The sequence below is a fragment of the Talpa europaea genome (genome assembly GCF_964194135.1).
Source record: "Talpa europaea genome assembly, chromosome: 5".
Lineage (NCBI taxonomy): Eukaryota > Metazoa > Chordata > Mammalia > Eulipotyphla > Talpidae > Talpa > Talpa europaea.
Window position 1 is genome coordinate 68,436,482 of NC_140071.1, and position 14,413 is coordinate 68,450,894.

General features: G+C 35.6%; 1 protein-coding gene across 2 annotated transcripts in view; it reads left to right on the plus strand.

The window, feature by feature from the left end:
• FER (FER tyrosine kinase) overlaps positions 1-13,944 on the plus strand; it is a gene marked incomplete at both ends in the record, with an annotated part of 433,549 nt that extends 419,605 nt beyond the window's left edge. For both annotated transcript variants that reach the window (XM_084234011.1, XM_084234012.1), the window contains 3 exons: positions 892-1,046; positions 12,325-12,447; positions 13,802-13,944. In XM_084234011.1, coding sequence (XP_084090137.1) covers positions 892-1,046; positions 12,325-12,447; positions 13,802-13,944 — 421 coding nt within the window. The remainder of the gene's footprint in view (positions 1-891; positions 1,047-12,324; positions 12,448-13,801) is intronic.
• Between the last annotated feature and the right edge of the window lie 469 nt (positions 13,945-14,413).

Here is a 14,413-nt window from a genome sequence, read left to right on the forward strand (position 1 = left end):
TACCTCTCATTGGGCCCATTATAGCCTCTCCTAGCTACAAGTGTGGGGCAGTTTTTAGCTGAATGACAATATATCCCACTAAAATCAAGGTTCTTTTACTTAAAAATAGAGAGGGAGGAGAAAATGGTACAACGGAAACAACTGAGTGTAAAGACCTTACATTAGAAATTAGCTTTCTGTATTTAGAGGACTTGTCCTGCATTTGGAGACAGAAAGAATCCCAGTAGGGCTACAATATAATAAATTATGGAGAGAGTGGAACAAGATGGCAGAGGAGGCAGGGCTGGGTCAACGTGTAGAGAATTACTAGCCTCCCTCCTCAACCTTTGGAAACCTCTAGGGCTACATAGCCAAAGGCTTCTCAGTATCTACAAGTCACATGCAGCTTTTTAAGTTTAATTAATCAAAAGTAAATCAATGACAATGTTAATTTCTTCATCAATTAGCCACATAGAAAGTGCTCAAGTGCCCACATGAGACTGATGGCCACCTGTGGCCAGTGCAGCATAGCTAGAGAACACTGTCATCACAGAGACTCTTATACACTACTGCTAGGAAAACCAATCACAGCACAAGTAATGCCTGCCATGTTTGCTTAGCCTCTCCTCTGTGATTTTCTCTTTTAACCCTAGAATCAGTGTTTTTCTATTTAAATGGAAATATATGTGGCACCTAAAAAATTAGCATGTTGCCTGTTCCATATGCAAGTGTTCTCATGTAAGATTTTTACCTATGATAGAAAAGATGGGATGGACTGGTGAATCCCAAGCATTCCTAACCTCATTAAAAATACTTTGCAAATGTAAAACTGAGAAGTGTGGGCGTGATAAATGTGAAAGAGGCTTTCAATTTGTTTTTAATAGGTGTTTTCTGTGTCTTATTATTACCTAGGGATCTTGCGGCAAGAAACTGCCTGGTAGGTGAAAATAGTGTTCTGAAAATCAGTGATTTTGGAATGTCTCGTCAAGAAGATGGTGGAGTGTATTCATCTTCTGGCTTAAAGCAGATTCCCATTAAATGGACAGCACCAGAAGCTCTTAATTATGGTAAGAATAGAAACTCTTTCTTTTTGGTGGCAAAAATGGTTTCTATCAGCAGAAAACATTCACAGTTAAAGTTACAGGGGTAAAAAGATCCCACATTAGAGGGATTTGAGGAGCAGCACAAATGTTGTATAATGGTTCATACTTGGCAATAAACATGAGCACAGAATTAATTCATTGACCTTATTGGTGAGATGCCTATATGTAAAGTTGCTAGATTAAAAGATGGATACACGTATGAACACTTTGAAATATGATTATACATCTGATAGTTTTTCATTTTGATCAAAATAAATGTTTTAGTAGTCAAATCACATACAGAGTGAAAGTGTTGGTATGACTCAGAACCATTTCTTTGACTGTCTTATAATTGGTCCAATAACTTCAACTAATATTAGATTCCTAAAATATTAAGTTGATCAATTTTTCTGTCACTCATTCCAAAAGTCAACCTGACTTTCTAGCATCTCAGTCTCTGGAACTTGTATAAATCTTGTAGGAAAAGAAAGATGGGACTTACATTTTAAAATTGCAGGGATTTTTTTTTTTACTTGAATTTTCATTGTAATTGAAAATAAATACAGCTTGCATAATCTGGTTGGAAAGAAATGGGCCATAACAAGATGGGTAACAGCTCAATAATTTGAACCAAAAAAAAAAAAAAAAAGACTGTGCTTTAAGTAAAATTAGAAATCACATTTTTCAACAAGGGAAGCAGCATATAAGCTATGGATTGGTGAATTGGTATAGTATGTTGTGAATAAAGATGAATCATAAAATGATTATTGACACAAATGAAAAATTACCCCCTCAAGAAAAATAAGACATTTATAATTGCTGTAATTTAATGCCTGAATTAAATACAAAGCTTTCTTTATAAATTCTTAGGACATAAAATTAACTATTTTATATATTTTCATAATTGTATTTTATTGAGATAATGTTGACATATAAGACCATGTATGGATCAGAGGTGAAGGCTCACGCATATTCACATGTGTGTCACCATACCACACCCACCACCAAGGTACCCATAATCCTTCTCTATAGTCTCCTGCTCTCCAATCCCTTACATGCCATCTCTGTTAGCCTGAAATCTACAGTCAAATTTCTAGCATTGTTGTGGTTTGGTTTTATCTGTTCATTTGTTTTCTTTCTCTATATTCAATTATGAGTAAACTCAACAAGTATTTGTTTTCCTACTTCTGATTTATTTCACTTCACATAATCACCTTCAATCTCCATATCCAATCTGTGTTGTCCCAAATGGCAAGATTTTATCTTTTTTATAACTGAGTAGTATTACATTGTGTATATGTACCACATTTTCTTAATCCACTCACCTCTCCATATGAACCTAGGTTGTTTCCATACCTTGGCTAATAGTGCTGCCATGAACATATGAGTGCATATGACACCTGTGTGCACTGTTAATTTAGCCCTTGAACCACCACAAGTTCTTGTTCCATGAAGCTGTAAAACGGCATTTTAGATAAGTAACAGAGAGAAACAAACTTTAAGAATGTAAACTTTATTTTTTTTTATTTTATACATTTTTTACATCATTTTTCATTTTTGCACAATTTATGCATTTTCATCTTAGTTATAGTCTCCATATAATTCCCACCCCCCTTGTTTTGATCCTACTCCCTCCTCTACCCCCCACCACCCATAGTGTGTCTCTGGTTTATAGCTGCTTGTTGGTTTTGATTTTTACTTTAGTATAATAAGGTTTTTTCCTGGTCCCTTATTTAGGTTTTCTAAATTCCTGCTATGAGTGAGACCATCCGGTACTTTTCTTTTTCTTTATGGCTTAGTTTTCTGAGCATGATCCCTTCCAGCTCCATCCATGTTGCTGCAAATTGCATGAGTTTATCTTTTTTGATTGCTGAGTAATATTCCATTGTGTGTGTATACCACATCTTCTTGATCGAGTCATCTATTTTTGGGCATTTGGTTTGTTTCCATAGCTTAGCTATTGTAAATAGTGCTGCTATAAACATAGGGGTGCAGGTGCCCTTTTGAATTAATGTTTCTGTGTCCTTTGGGTAAATACCTAGGAGTGGAATACTGGATCGTATGTAAGCTCCATTTTTAGCAGGTTGATATATCTCCACACAGCTTTCCATAGTGATTTGACCAGTTTGCACTGCCACCAGCAGTGCAGGAGAGTTCCTTTTTCTCCACATCCTCAACATTTGTTGCTGCTAGTTTTTTCAATGTGCCATTCTCACTGGTGTAAGATGGTATCTCATTGTAGTTTTGATTTGCATTTCCCTGATTGCAAGTGATGTTGAATATTTTTTCATATGCCTGTTGGCCATTTGCATTTCCTCTTTGGAGAAGTTTCTTTTTAGCTCTTCTGTTCATTTTTTGACTGGATTATTTGCTTTGTTGTTGTTGAGTCTCATCTGCTCTTTGTAGATTTTTATAATCAGTCCTTTATCATTAGTGTGGTGTATAAAAATTTTCTCCCAATCAGTGGAGTGTCTCTTTGTTTTGGTTACTGTCTCTTTTGCTGCACAGAAGCTCTTTAATTTGATATAGTGCCAGCTGTTTATCTTTGCCTTCACTATCACTGCTTTGGGTGATGTGTCTTTAAAGATGTTACTGAGGTATATATGTCATGTAGTGTTTTGCCTATATTTCCTTCTATATATTTTATGGTTTCAGGTCTTATGTCTAGTTCTTTAATCCATTTTGAGTTAGTTTTTGTGCAGTGAAATTGAAATGGTAATCAAAACCCTCCCCAAAAACAAAGGCCCAGGACCAGATGGATTTACAAATGAATTCTACCAAACATTCAGAAACAAACTAGTGCCTATCCTTCACAAAGTCTTTGAAAAAATTGAGAAAGAAGGGATAATACCAAACACGTTCTATGAAGCCAATATTACACTAATACCAAAACCAAAGAAGGACAACACAAAAAAAGAGAATTACAGGCCAATCTCTCTAATGAACACTGATGCAAAAATCCTCAATAAAATTTTAGCTAACAGAATCCAACCATGTATCCATAAGATAATTCACCATGACCAAGTAGGATTTATTTCAGGGACACAAAGATGGTTCAACATCTGAAAATCAATCAGTGTAATCCAACACATCAACAAAAAGAAATATAAAAACTATATAATATCAATAGATGCTGAGAAAGTTTTTGACAAAGTACAAACCCATTTATAATAAAGGCCCTTGAAATTCTCAGGATACAAGGAACATACCTCAACATCATAAAGGCCATATATGATAAGCCCATAGCCAGTATCATTCCCAATGGTGAAGAGATCTGGAACAAGACAAGGATGTCCACTCTCACCACTGCTTTTCAATATAATACTGGAAGTCTTAGCCAGAGCAATAAGACAAGAGAAAAACATACAAGAAATCCAAATAGGGAAGGAAGAAGTTAAACTATCAGTATTCGCAGGTGATATGATAATATACTTAGAGAACCCCAAAAACTCCACAGAAAAACTAATCAAACTAATCAATCAGTTTAGTAAAGTAGCATGATACGAAATCAACACCCAAAAATCAGTATCCTTCCTGTACATAATCAATATGAAGAAGAAGAAATCAAGTAAACTATAACTATCCCTTTTATTATTGAAACAAAAAAAAATCAAATACTTGGTAATAAACCTAACAAAAGAGGTAAAACACCTATATAAAGAAAACTATAATGCACTGTTTAAAAAATAGAAGAAGACACAAAGAAATGGAAAGACATCCCCTGCTCATGGGTTGGAAGAATTAACATTATCAAAATGACCATCCTACCAAAAGCAATTTATAGATTCAATGCTATTCCAATAAAAATTTCAATGACTTCTTCAAAGAAATAGAACAAATATTGATGAAATTCATATGGAGCCACCAAAAACCCCAAATAGCTAAAGCTCTCCTGAAAAAAAAATAAGGGAATGGAGGTATCACCTGCCCAGACCTCATGCTATACTACAAAGCCATAATCATCAAAACTGCATGGTATTTGAACAAGAACAGACACACTGACCAATGGAACTGAATAGAAAATTCAGAAATAAACCCACAGATTTACAGTCAACTAATCTTTGACAAAGGAGCAAAGAATATGCAATGGAGCAAAGAAAATTTGTTCAATAAATGGTGCTGGGAAAACTGGGTTGCTACATGCAAAAGAATGAAGCTTGACTACTGCCTCCTACCATGCACAAGAAAACTTTATTTAAAGAAAGAAAGTAAGGACTGCCAGGTATGCTGTACTTGCGAGTGGCAAGAAAGCCATTGTGGGCCCATTTCTAGGAAGAGTTAAATCTTTCTTTCTCTATTCTAAAATCTCATCATCCTGCTTTGTGGATGGCTCTTTCTCCTAGTGGCTATACTTCTCTGGGCAGATGTGCCCACCTTCCCAGCTCTTATCTTAGAGTTTACCTCCCCTGTTCAAGGTCTTGTTCTCTCAAGTTTTACTCTTTATTTAGTCCTCCAGGACTTTCTGACCTCATCTCTGGGGTATGTTTTGGTTAACACTTCTTAGAATTTACTGTCCTTATCTCAAAAACCTCTTTCACTCTCCCAAAGTCCCTGCCTGCACTGTATCTAAAGCTGCCTGATTAACCCTACCTTGCCCTGGGACTCACATAGATCCCTTAATTTAGTGGTTTTGCATTCTTTGAGTAGACACCTAGGAGTAAGATTGCTAGATCATTTTATAAAGTCTATTCTTAATATTTTGGGACATCTCCATGCTGTTTTTCATCGGGCTTAGACCAGTCTAAATTCATACAAAACAGTATATGAGGGTTCGTGTTGTTTCCTGTCATTTCCTCCACATCCTTGCCAGCACTTGTTATTTCCAGTTTTTTTTAATACATGCTGTTCTTACTGGTGTGAGGTAGTATCTCATTGTGGGTTGGGTTTTTTTTTTGTTTGTTTTGTTTTTGTAAAAATTTTTATTATTTTTTTACATCATTTTTTGTTTTTGCACAATGTATGCATTTTCATCTTGGTTATAGTCCCCATACAATTTCCACCCCCTCTTTGTTTTGATCCTACTCTCTCCCCCCCCCATTGTGTGTCTCTGGTTTATAATTGGTTGTTGATTTTATTTTTTTTATTTAAATATTTTATTTTATATAATTCTTGCATCTTTTTTCATCTTTGCACAATGTATGAATTTTCGTTTTGGTTATATTCCCCATACAATTCACCTCCCCCCTTATTTTGACTCTAGTCCTTCCTTTCCCCACCCCTCCTTACCCCCCCTCCGTAGTGTGTCTCTGGTTTATAGTTGCTTGTTGATTTTGATTTTTACTGTGTATTGATTAGTCTTTGCAACCCAAATACCCAAAAATAGATGACTAGATCAAGAAGATGTGGTACATATACACAATGGAATATTACTCAGCAATCAAAAAAAGATAAACACTTTCAGTTTGCAGCAACATGGATGGAGCTAGAAGGGATCATGCTCAGCGAAATAAATCAGAAATAAAAAGAAAAATACCAGATGGTCTCACTCATATTAGAAAACCTAAATAAGAGACCAGGAAAAAGACTAATCATTGTGGTTTTGAACTACATTCCTCTGATAATTAGTGATGTTGAACATTTTTTTCATAAGCATAATCCCTTCCAGTTCTGATCATGTTGCTGTAAATGGCAGGAGTTCAGCTTTTTTCAATCACTGTGTAGTATTCCATTGTGTATATATACCACATTTTCTTGATCCAATCATCTGTTCTGGGGCATTTAGTTTGTTTCTATATCTTGGCTATTGTAACTAGTGCTTCTATAAACAATGGAGTGCAGGTTTCCTCTCAAATTAGTGTTTTTGTGCTCTTTGGGTAGATTCCTAGATGTAGAATCACCGGATCATAGATAGATCCCTTTTCAGTTTTTTGAGGACTCTCCATATTTCTTTCCACAGGGGCTGGACCAGTTTACATTCCAACCAACAGTGTAATAGTGTTCCTTCTGCTCTCCACCCTTGCTGACACTTGTTTGTGGGTTTGTTTTTGTTTGTTTCTTTGTTTATTGGCTGTTCTCACAGATATAACCGAGTATCTCATTGTGGTTCTGATTTGCATTGCCCTGGTGATAAGTGATGATGAACATTTTTCATATATCTGTTGGTCATCTGTATGTCTTCTTTGGAGAAGTGTCTGTTTAGATTTTCTGCCCATATTTTGATTGCATTGTTTGTTTTCTTTGGTTGAGTTGTATAATTCTTTGTAAATCTTTGATTATCAATCCCTTGTCAGATGTATGGTATGCAAATATTTCCTCCCATTCACTCTTTGTTTTGGTCACTGTCTCTTTTGCTCTATAAAAGCATTTTAGTCTGATTTAGTCCCAGTTGTTTATTTTCTCCTTTGTTTTCCTTGCTACTGGAGATGAGTCCATAAAGATGTTTCTGAGGTTTATGTCATAGAGTGTTTTGCCTATGTTTTCTTCTATGTATTTTATGGTTTCAGGTCATATCCAAGGCATTTGTCCATCTTGAATTGATTTTCATGTACAGTGTGATATAATGGTCTTTTGCAATTTTTCCAGAACCCTTTATTGAAGAGGATTTCCTTGTTCCCATGTATATACTTTGCTCCTTTGTCATATATTAGTTGTCTGTAATAGTGTAATTGTATTTCTTGCCTCTAAATTCTGTTTCATTGGTATGTGTATCTATTTCTGTTCCAGTACCAGGGTGTCTTAATTATTATGGCTTTATAGTATACTTTGAAGTTCAGAAATGTGATAACCTCATTTTCCCCTTTTTAGCCAGGAGAGCTTTTTCTAGTCAGGATTTTTTGTGTTTACATATGAATTTCAGTAATCTTTGCTCTATTTCTTTGAAGAATGCCATTGGGATTTTTATTGGGATTGCATTGAATAATTAAATTGCTTTGGGTAGGATGGCCATTTTGACAATGGTCATTCCTCCAATCATGAGCAGGGAATATCATTCTATTTCTTTCTGCCTTCTTTTCTTTTTTAACAGTGTTTCATAGTTTTTCCTTTGCAGGTCCTTCATTTCCTTTGTTAGTTTATTCCCAGGTTTTTTGGTTTTTGGTTTTTTGTTTTTTGTTTTGGTGAGGTTGTAAATGAGATAATTTCATTAATTTCTTCTTCTTCTAGTTCACTAATGGTATATAAAATGGCAGCTGGTTTTGTGTGTTGATTTTACATCCTGCCGCTTTGCTGAAGTGTTTTTGTTGTTGTTGTTGTTGATGTTGTTGTTGTTGAATTAGTGTTTCCATGGAGTCGTCGTGGTTCTCCATGTATGTTATCATTTCGTCTTCAAATAATGACAGCTTTAGTTCTTCTTTCCCAATTTGGATTCCTTTTATTATTATTCCTTTCTCTTGTTTAATTGATCTAGCTAGGTCTTTCAATACTATCTTGAATAGTAGTGGTGAGAATGGACATCCTTGTCATATACCAGATCTTCGTGGAAAGGCTTTCAGTTTTTTTTTTTTACCATTGAGAATGGTACCAGCTGTAGGTTTATCATAAATACTCTTTATTATGTTAAGTTATGTTCCATTTATCCCCATTTTCTCAAGGGTTTTCATCATAAATGAATGTTGAACCTTATCAAACATTTTCTTATCATTAATGATATGACCATGTGGTTTTTCCTTTTCTTCTTGTTAACTTGGTATATTACAGTTATTGATTTTCAGATGTTGAACCATCCTTGTGTTCCTGGTATAAATTGTACGCAGTCATACTGTATAATCTTTTTAATTCATTATTGAATTTGATTTGCTTAGAGTTTATGGAGGAATTTTTTTTGTCTAGGTTCATTAGGGAGATTGATCTGTAGTTTTCTTTCTCTGTGTCTTTGTGTTGACTTTGGGGTTTTTCTTTTTGGATATTAGTGTAGTGTTGGCCTCATAAAACCTGTTTGGAAGAATTACTTCTTTCTCAATTTTTTGATAGAGTCTGAGCAGGATGGGTATTAGTTTGTCTTTGAAGGTTTGGTAGAACTAACTTGTGAAGCCTACTGGTCCTGGACTTTTGTTTTTTTGGGAGAGTTTTGCTTACAGTTTCACTTTCTTTGCTTGTAATTGATTTGTTCAGGTCAGGCTTTCTGGTTCTTCTCTATTTGTTTAGTTTTATGACTATAATTTTAAGGCTCTGTCCAGTTCATCTAGGTTGTTGAATTTGTTTCCATATAAATGTTTCAGGTAACCTATTATTATTTGTGAAGTATTTGTTGTTACTTTTCCTCTTTTATCTTTGATCCTATTTATGTGAGTTTTTTCCCTCTTTATCTTAGTGAGCCTAGCTGAAGTTTTCTCTATTTTCTTCAAAGATCTAGCTTTTGACTTCATCAATCATTTGGACTCTGTTTGATTTCTATTTCATTTATTTCCACACTAATTTTTATTGTTTCCTTCTACTGACTTTTTTTTAATTCTTCTTTTTATAGTTCTTTGAGATGAGAGGCAAGGTTGTTTGTTTGGGCTCTTTCTAGTTTCTTAATGTTTGCCTGTATACAATATACTATATACTTAATATTTGCCTGTATACTATTGCTATATACTTCCCTCTTAGAACTGTTTTTGCTGTATCCCAGACATTCTGAAAGGTTGTTCGCATTCATTATCATTTGCCTTGAGGTATTTTTTTTATTTCTTCTTTGATTTCCTCATTAACCCAGTGGTGGTTCAGTAGTGTATTACTCAGTTTTCACATGTTAAATATTTTCTTTTTGTACTTAACTTATAGTTCAGTATATTTATGGTCAGAGAAGATACTTGGTATAATTTCTGTCTTCATGTCTTGATGATTGTCTTGTAACCCTGTATGTGGTCAACCCTGGCGAATACCTTAACATAAACATTTTAACATGAAAAGATCTATGTACATAACAGCACTGTTTACAATTGCCAAATCACGGACTCAACCCAAGTGCCCTTCAGTAGATGGATAGAAAAATTGTGGAGCAGACATTCAATTGAATATTACACAACTGTGAAGAAAGATGAAGAGTGGCATTTGGCACAAAATGGGTAGACCTTGTGATGATTGTGTTGACCAAAATCATTCAAAAAGTGAAAGGCAGATATTGGATGGTTTCTGTGTGAAATAGGAATATCAAAAAAATTACATACAAACAATAGAAGAAATAAAAATGTAGACCTAGCAAAAAATAACATACTGGTTACCAGAAGGAATAGGGAAAAGGATGGAGGAGATGGTGTATGGGTGAGGGTTTTTGGTGATGGTAATAAAATAAATAAATAGATAAATAAATAGATAAACAAAAGGTCACTATATTACTCCTCTAAAGCTAAGAATTAAAATAATCTATCAATTATTAAAGGAATTTTTTTTCATTTGCCACTTGAGAATTTGGAGCTGATGTGTCTAATTAATGGGTTTAACTCAGATCTCTGAAATGCAAGGGAGGCAGGATTTACAGTGAAGAGATTGCCCATAAGGACCAATTGTCCTAACCAATCATTTCATTAGTTGCATGACCTTGACAAATCATCTATCTCTCTAAACCTATGTTTCCTTGTTTGCAAAATGAAAATGATAGTATGTTTTCCCTTAAGGGGTATCATGAAGATCAAGTGAGAGATGGAAAAGTAACAAAATGCTATAAACTTGTAACTTACTCTTTGCTCATTAAAATTATCCCTCAAAGCCAGGTACAGAGGTCAAGGATCTAGAGGTAGGTTATAAACTTTCACTTCTGGAATGTGATCTTGGCATGCCTTTCTTGATCTCTGCTTAGATATCATCTTATACAAAAAAAGACACTTAATGCTGCATACCTTCTACTTTCTTGAAGAATTAGTCTTAATTATAGCTGTTAAATTATTTCCATGAAAAGTATTAAGGCATTATATATAAAACATGGAAAGATTTGATATGCAGACAAGAAAACTAATCTCCCCATGAACAGCATAGTGAATGTCTGTAACTCCTGTTTACAAAGAAGGAAACTTATTCTCACAGCTGGGGTAAGTGAGAAGCAAATACATTTCAAACTCTGACGTGAGGGCAATTATCATAGTGCAGGCACACTCTAGTAATCATTTTATTTTTTTAAAGATTTATTTATACATACAAGAACTGGGGTACAGGCCAGAGGAGTGTGGGGGGGTCAGGTGAGAGGATTCACCAGAGACAAAGTGGAGAGCAGAACAGGCGGATTGACTGAAATACACTGCTGAGGGGAGCAGCAGTCGAGCCAGGAGAGGTTTGCTTAACATGTGGGTAGCTCCCTGGCCGGGGGTTGAACTTGTGCTGCAGTGGCTTCATAGGATAGCTTCATAGGTTGCATCTTAACCCTTGCACCACCAGGGAGGCCCTCATTTTATTTTTTTTAGGAACTAGAAAGGGCCATCCTACTTAAAGTAACAAGACATTTTTAGACAAGGGGTGTTTATAAATTCTGGAGTGGCAGAGTTAAGCCGGGAAGTTATGATATAAAATATATGTATATACATATATATATAATAAAATAAAACCAATTATGTTGGGGAAATCTTGGAAATTCTCAGCCTCTTGAAGATTGAAAGGGACTTTTCTGCTTCCTGTCCTTGACTTCATATCCATCTCCACATGATATCCAGGAAATAACTTGTTGGTTTTTTCTCTGTTTATCTACATAACTACAAAAAAAAAAAAATCCTAATTGCTTAGCTCATACAGCTCAATAAAACAGGTACACCAAGATATTTTGACATTAACAAGGCACCAACAATAAGAACTTGTTTTTATTAATTTCAGCTCTATTCTAAACACACAGGAAAATATGTTGTCTGTAAATGAAACTATCAGTGGAGAAAATGACACTTTGAAGCATTTAATACCTGTAAACAAGATGAGTAAAAAAAGTGAAGAAACTTTTCTTATTGCTTTATATTTGCTTATAATTTCACTGGTTATAAAATGATGCAAGCAAAAGACAAAATCTCAGAAATCTAACTTATTTACACTCCTAGACATTTATATGTACAAAGTCATATCTTTTTTCACTTTAATGTAAACCACACATCTAACTGAGATACTACAGAGAAAGTAACCTTTCATGCTGACTGAATATCTGTTCTTGGTGGGGAGTAATGATTTGGAAGCTAGTTTGGTTAATCTAGCAGTTTGAACATTGTTCCTTTTATCAGTTGTTACTACTAGTGCTAGAAAGTAAAACTAGCAAAGAGAATAGAGCACCTGCATGAGTTTAAATATGTTAATATGTGACTGACATAGACTTCATATAGCCAGAAATGGTCAGCTACTTATCCACTTACATGGTTATGGTTTTGTTTGCCTCCAGGGAGATACAGCTCTGAGAGTGACGTGTGGAGCTTTGGCATCCTCCTCTGGGAGACCTTCAGCTTAGGGGTCTGCCCTTACCCTGGAATGACAAATCAACAAGCACGGGAGCAAGTAGAAAGAGGTGAGCCAAAGGCACGGGTTAGTGGTGTTCACATCCAGCCGTAGGGTTAGTACCACAGCTGTAGTTCTGGTTTCTTGGGGTAAAGGGAGAAGGCACATACTATTTGAGAATATAAACAGAGAGCAGAGGTGTTGATAAATCTTCTTTTGAACGCCATGGATGGTAAGGCTTTTATACAACATAAACAAATTTTAAAAGATCTCAACATTTGAAAAATTGTGTCCTATAGACTTTTCTTCCACTCCCCCTACCTGGCATCACATCTGCCAGGTCGTGCTGGTCACTGTCTTCAAGGAAAATAGGAGGTTGAGGAACACTGCCCTGTTTTTCTATTTTAGGCCAAGTAAACACCATTCATATTACTGCTAATAACCTTCAGGAAGAAATTCTTGAGATTTTATAACACTTCTGAAGAAATCCTGTGGTGTTCCCAGATCAGGGGCAGGGATAAATAGGGGATTGAGACATATTAGCATGCACTGGTATAGTCCACAGCTCTCAAGAGAAACAATGTTTTTTGACCAAGTCCAATGCCCTAGCATTTAGCCCCTTTCAGAGTGGCATGTTTATACTACTGGGTATAGGAGGTTGACTTTCTAGCTCCGGTGCTACCTTCTATTCCTCACAGACATCTGTCGTCCTTCCTGAGGAAAACACGTAGGCACATATACACTGCCCAGCACAAAGCTTGTGTGCCACCAGGCAACTTTGGCTTCAGATTCTTCTTGTATTGCAAGGGAGCAAACTCATATGATTTTTATTTCCCTATTGATAAAATCCTCATCATCTCTTTATCTTCAAAAATCTAAAATATAGTGATGACTTTTTTAAAACTCTGCTCAGAATATTAAAAGCAAATTCTAATTTTGTATATTTTTTACATCATTTTTCATTTTTGTACAATGTATGCATTTTCATCTTGGTTATAGTCCCCATACAATTCCCACCACCCTTGTGTTGATCCTACTCCCTTCTCCCCCCAACCCTCCTATAGTGTGTCTCTGGTTTATAGTTGCTTGTTGATTTTGATTTTTTACTTTATTATAATTAGTCTAAAAGCAAATTCTAAAAGCAAATACTTAAAGCAACTGAAATATGCACTTGTATGTGCTGCAACTTACATCAGATTTTTGGTAAATGAACAGACAAAATAATAGGGTCTTTGAACTAGAAGGCAATTCTTTGGCTATGTGATACTGAATTCTGCATCTCTTATAGAGAACATTCAGTTTGTCCTGAAATGATTTTTGTTCTATTATACCTACAACATAAGGCAACAAAAATTTGCATACTGTGTAATGCCCTGTGTGAACACATATATTATCTCCATTCTAAATTCTCTGTTCTTCTTCAGGATACCGAATGTCAGCCCCTCAGAACTGTCCAGAGGATATTTTTAAAATTATGATGAAATGTTGGGATTATAAACCTGAACAGCGTCCCAAGTTTGCTGACCTTCAGAGAGAGCTGGCCACCATCAGGAGGAAAATCACATAGTGACAGAGCAGCACCCCCCTCAGCCTCAACTCTGTCCTCCAGCAGAGTAACATTGTTCTCATTAACAATGAGTTTATACCACATTACCTGCAACAATCTTCTAAGGTTATTTTTTTATTAACTTTTTAAAAATATGTGCCACTTAAAGAAAAAGGCATTGAAGAAATAGACAGTCCACCAGGGGCTTTTTGAGCTCACCACAGCAATCCTGCCATTTCAGGCCATTATAAATAAAAAAGCACAGGCTGTAACCATGAGGGTTTACAGATCGTTTTCACACCAGGACCACTGACATTGCTCAAAGTTTTCTACTTCAGCACAGTTCATGGGCTGCTCTCCTGTGCCACAGCCTCTCCTCAGTTGGTGCTGTAAGCTGTACTGGTAATGCCATGTTTGCAGGACACATTCCAGCCGATGTTGTCTTTCTGCTCTGCCAAGCAAGGCAAAATTATATTTGTAAATGTCATTT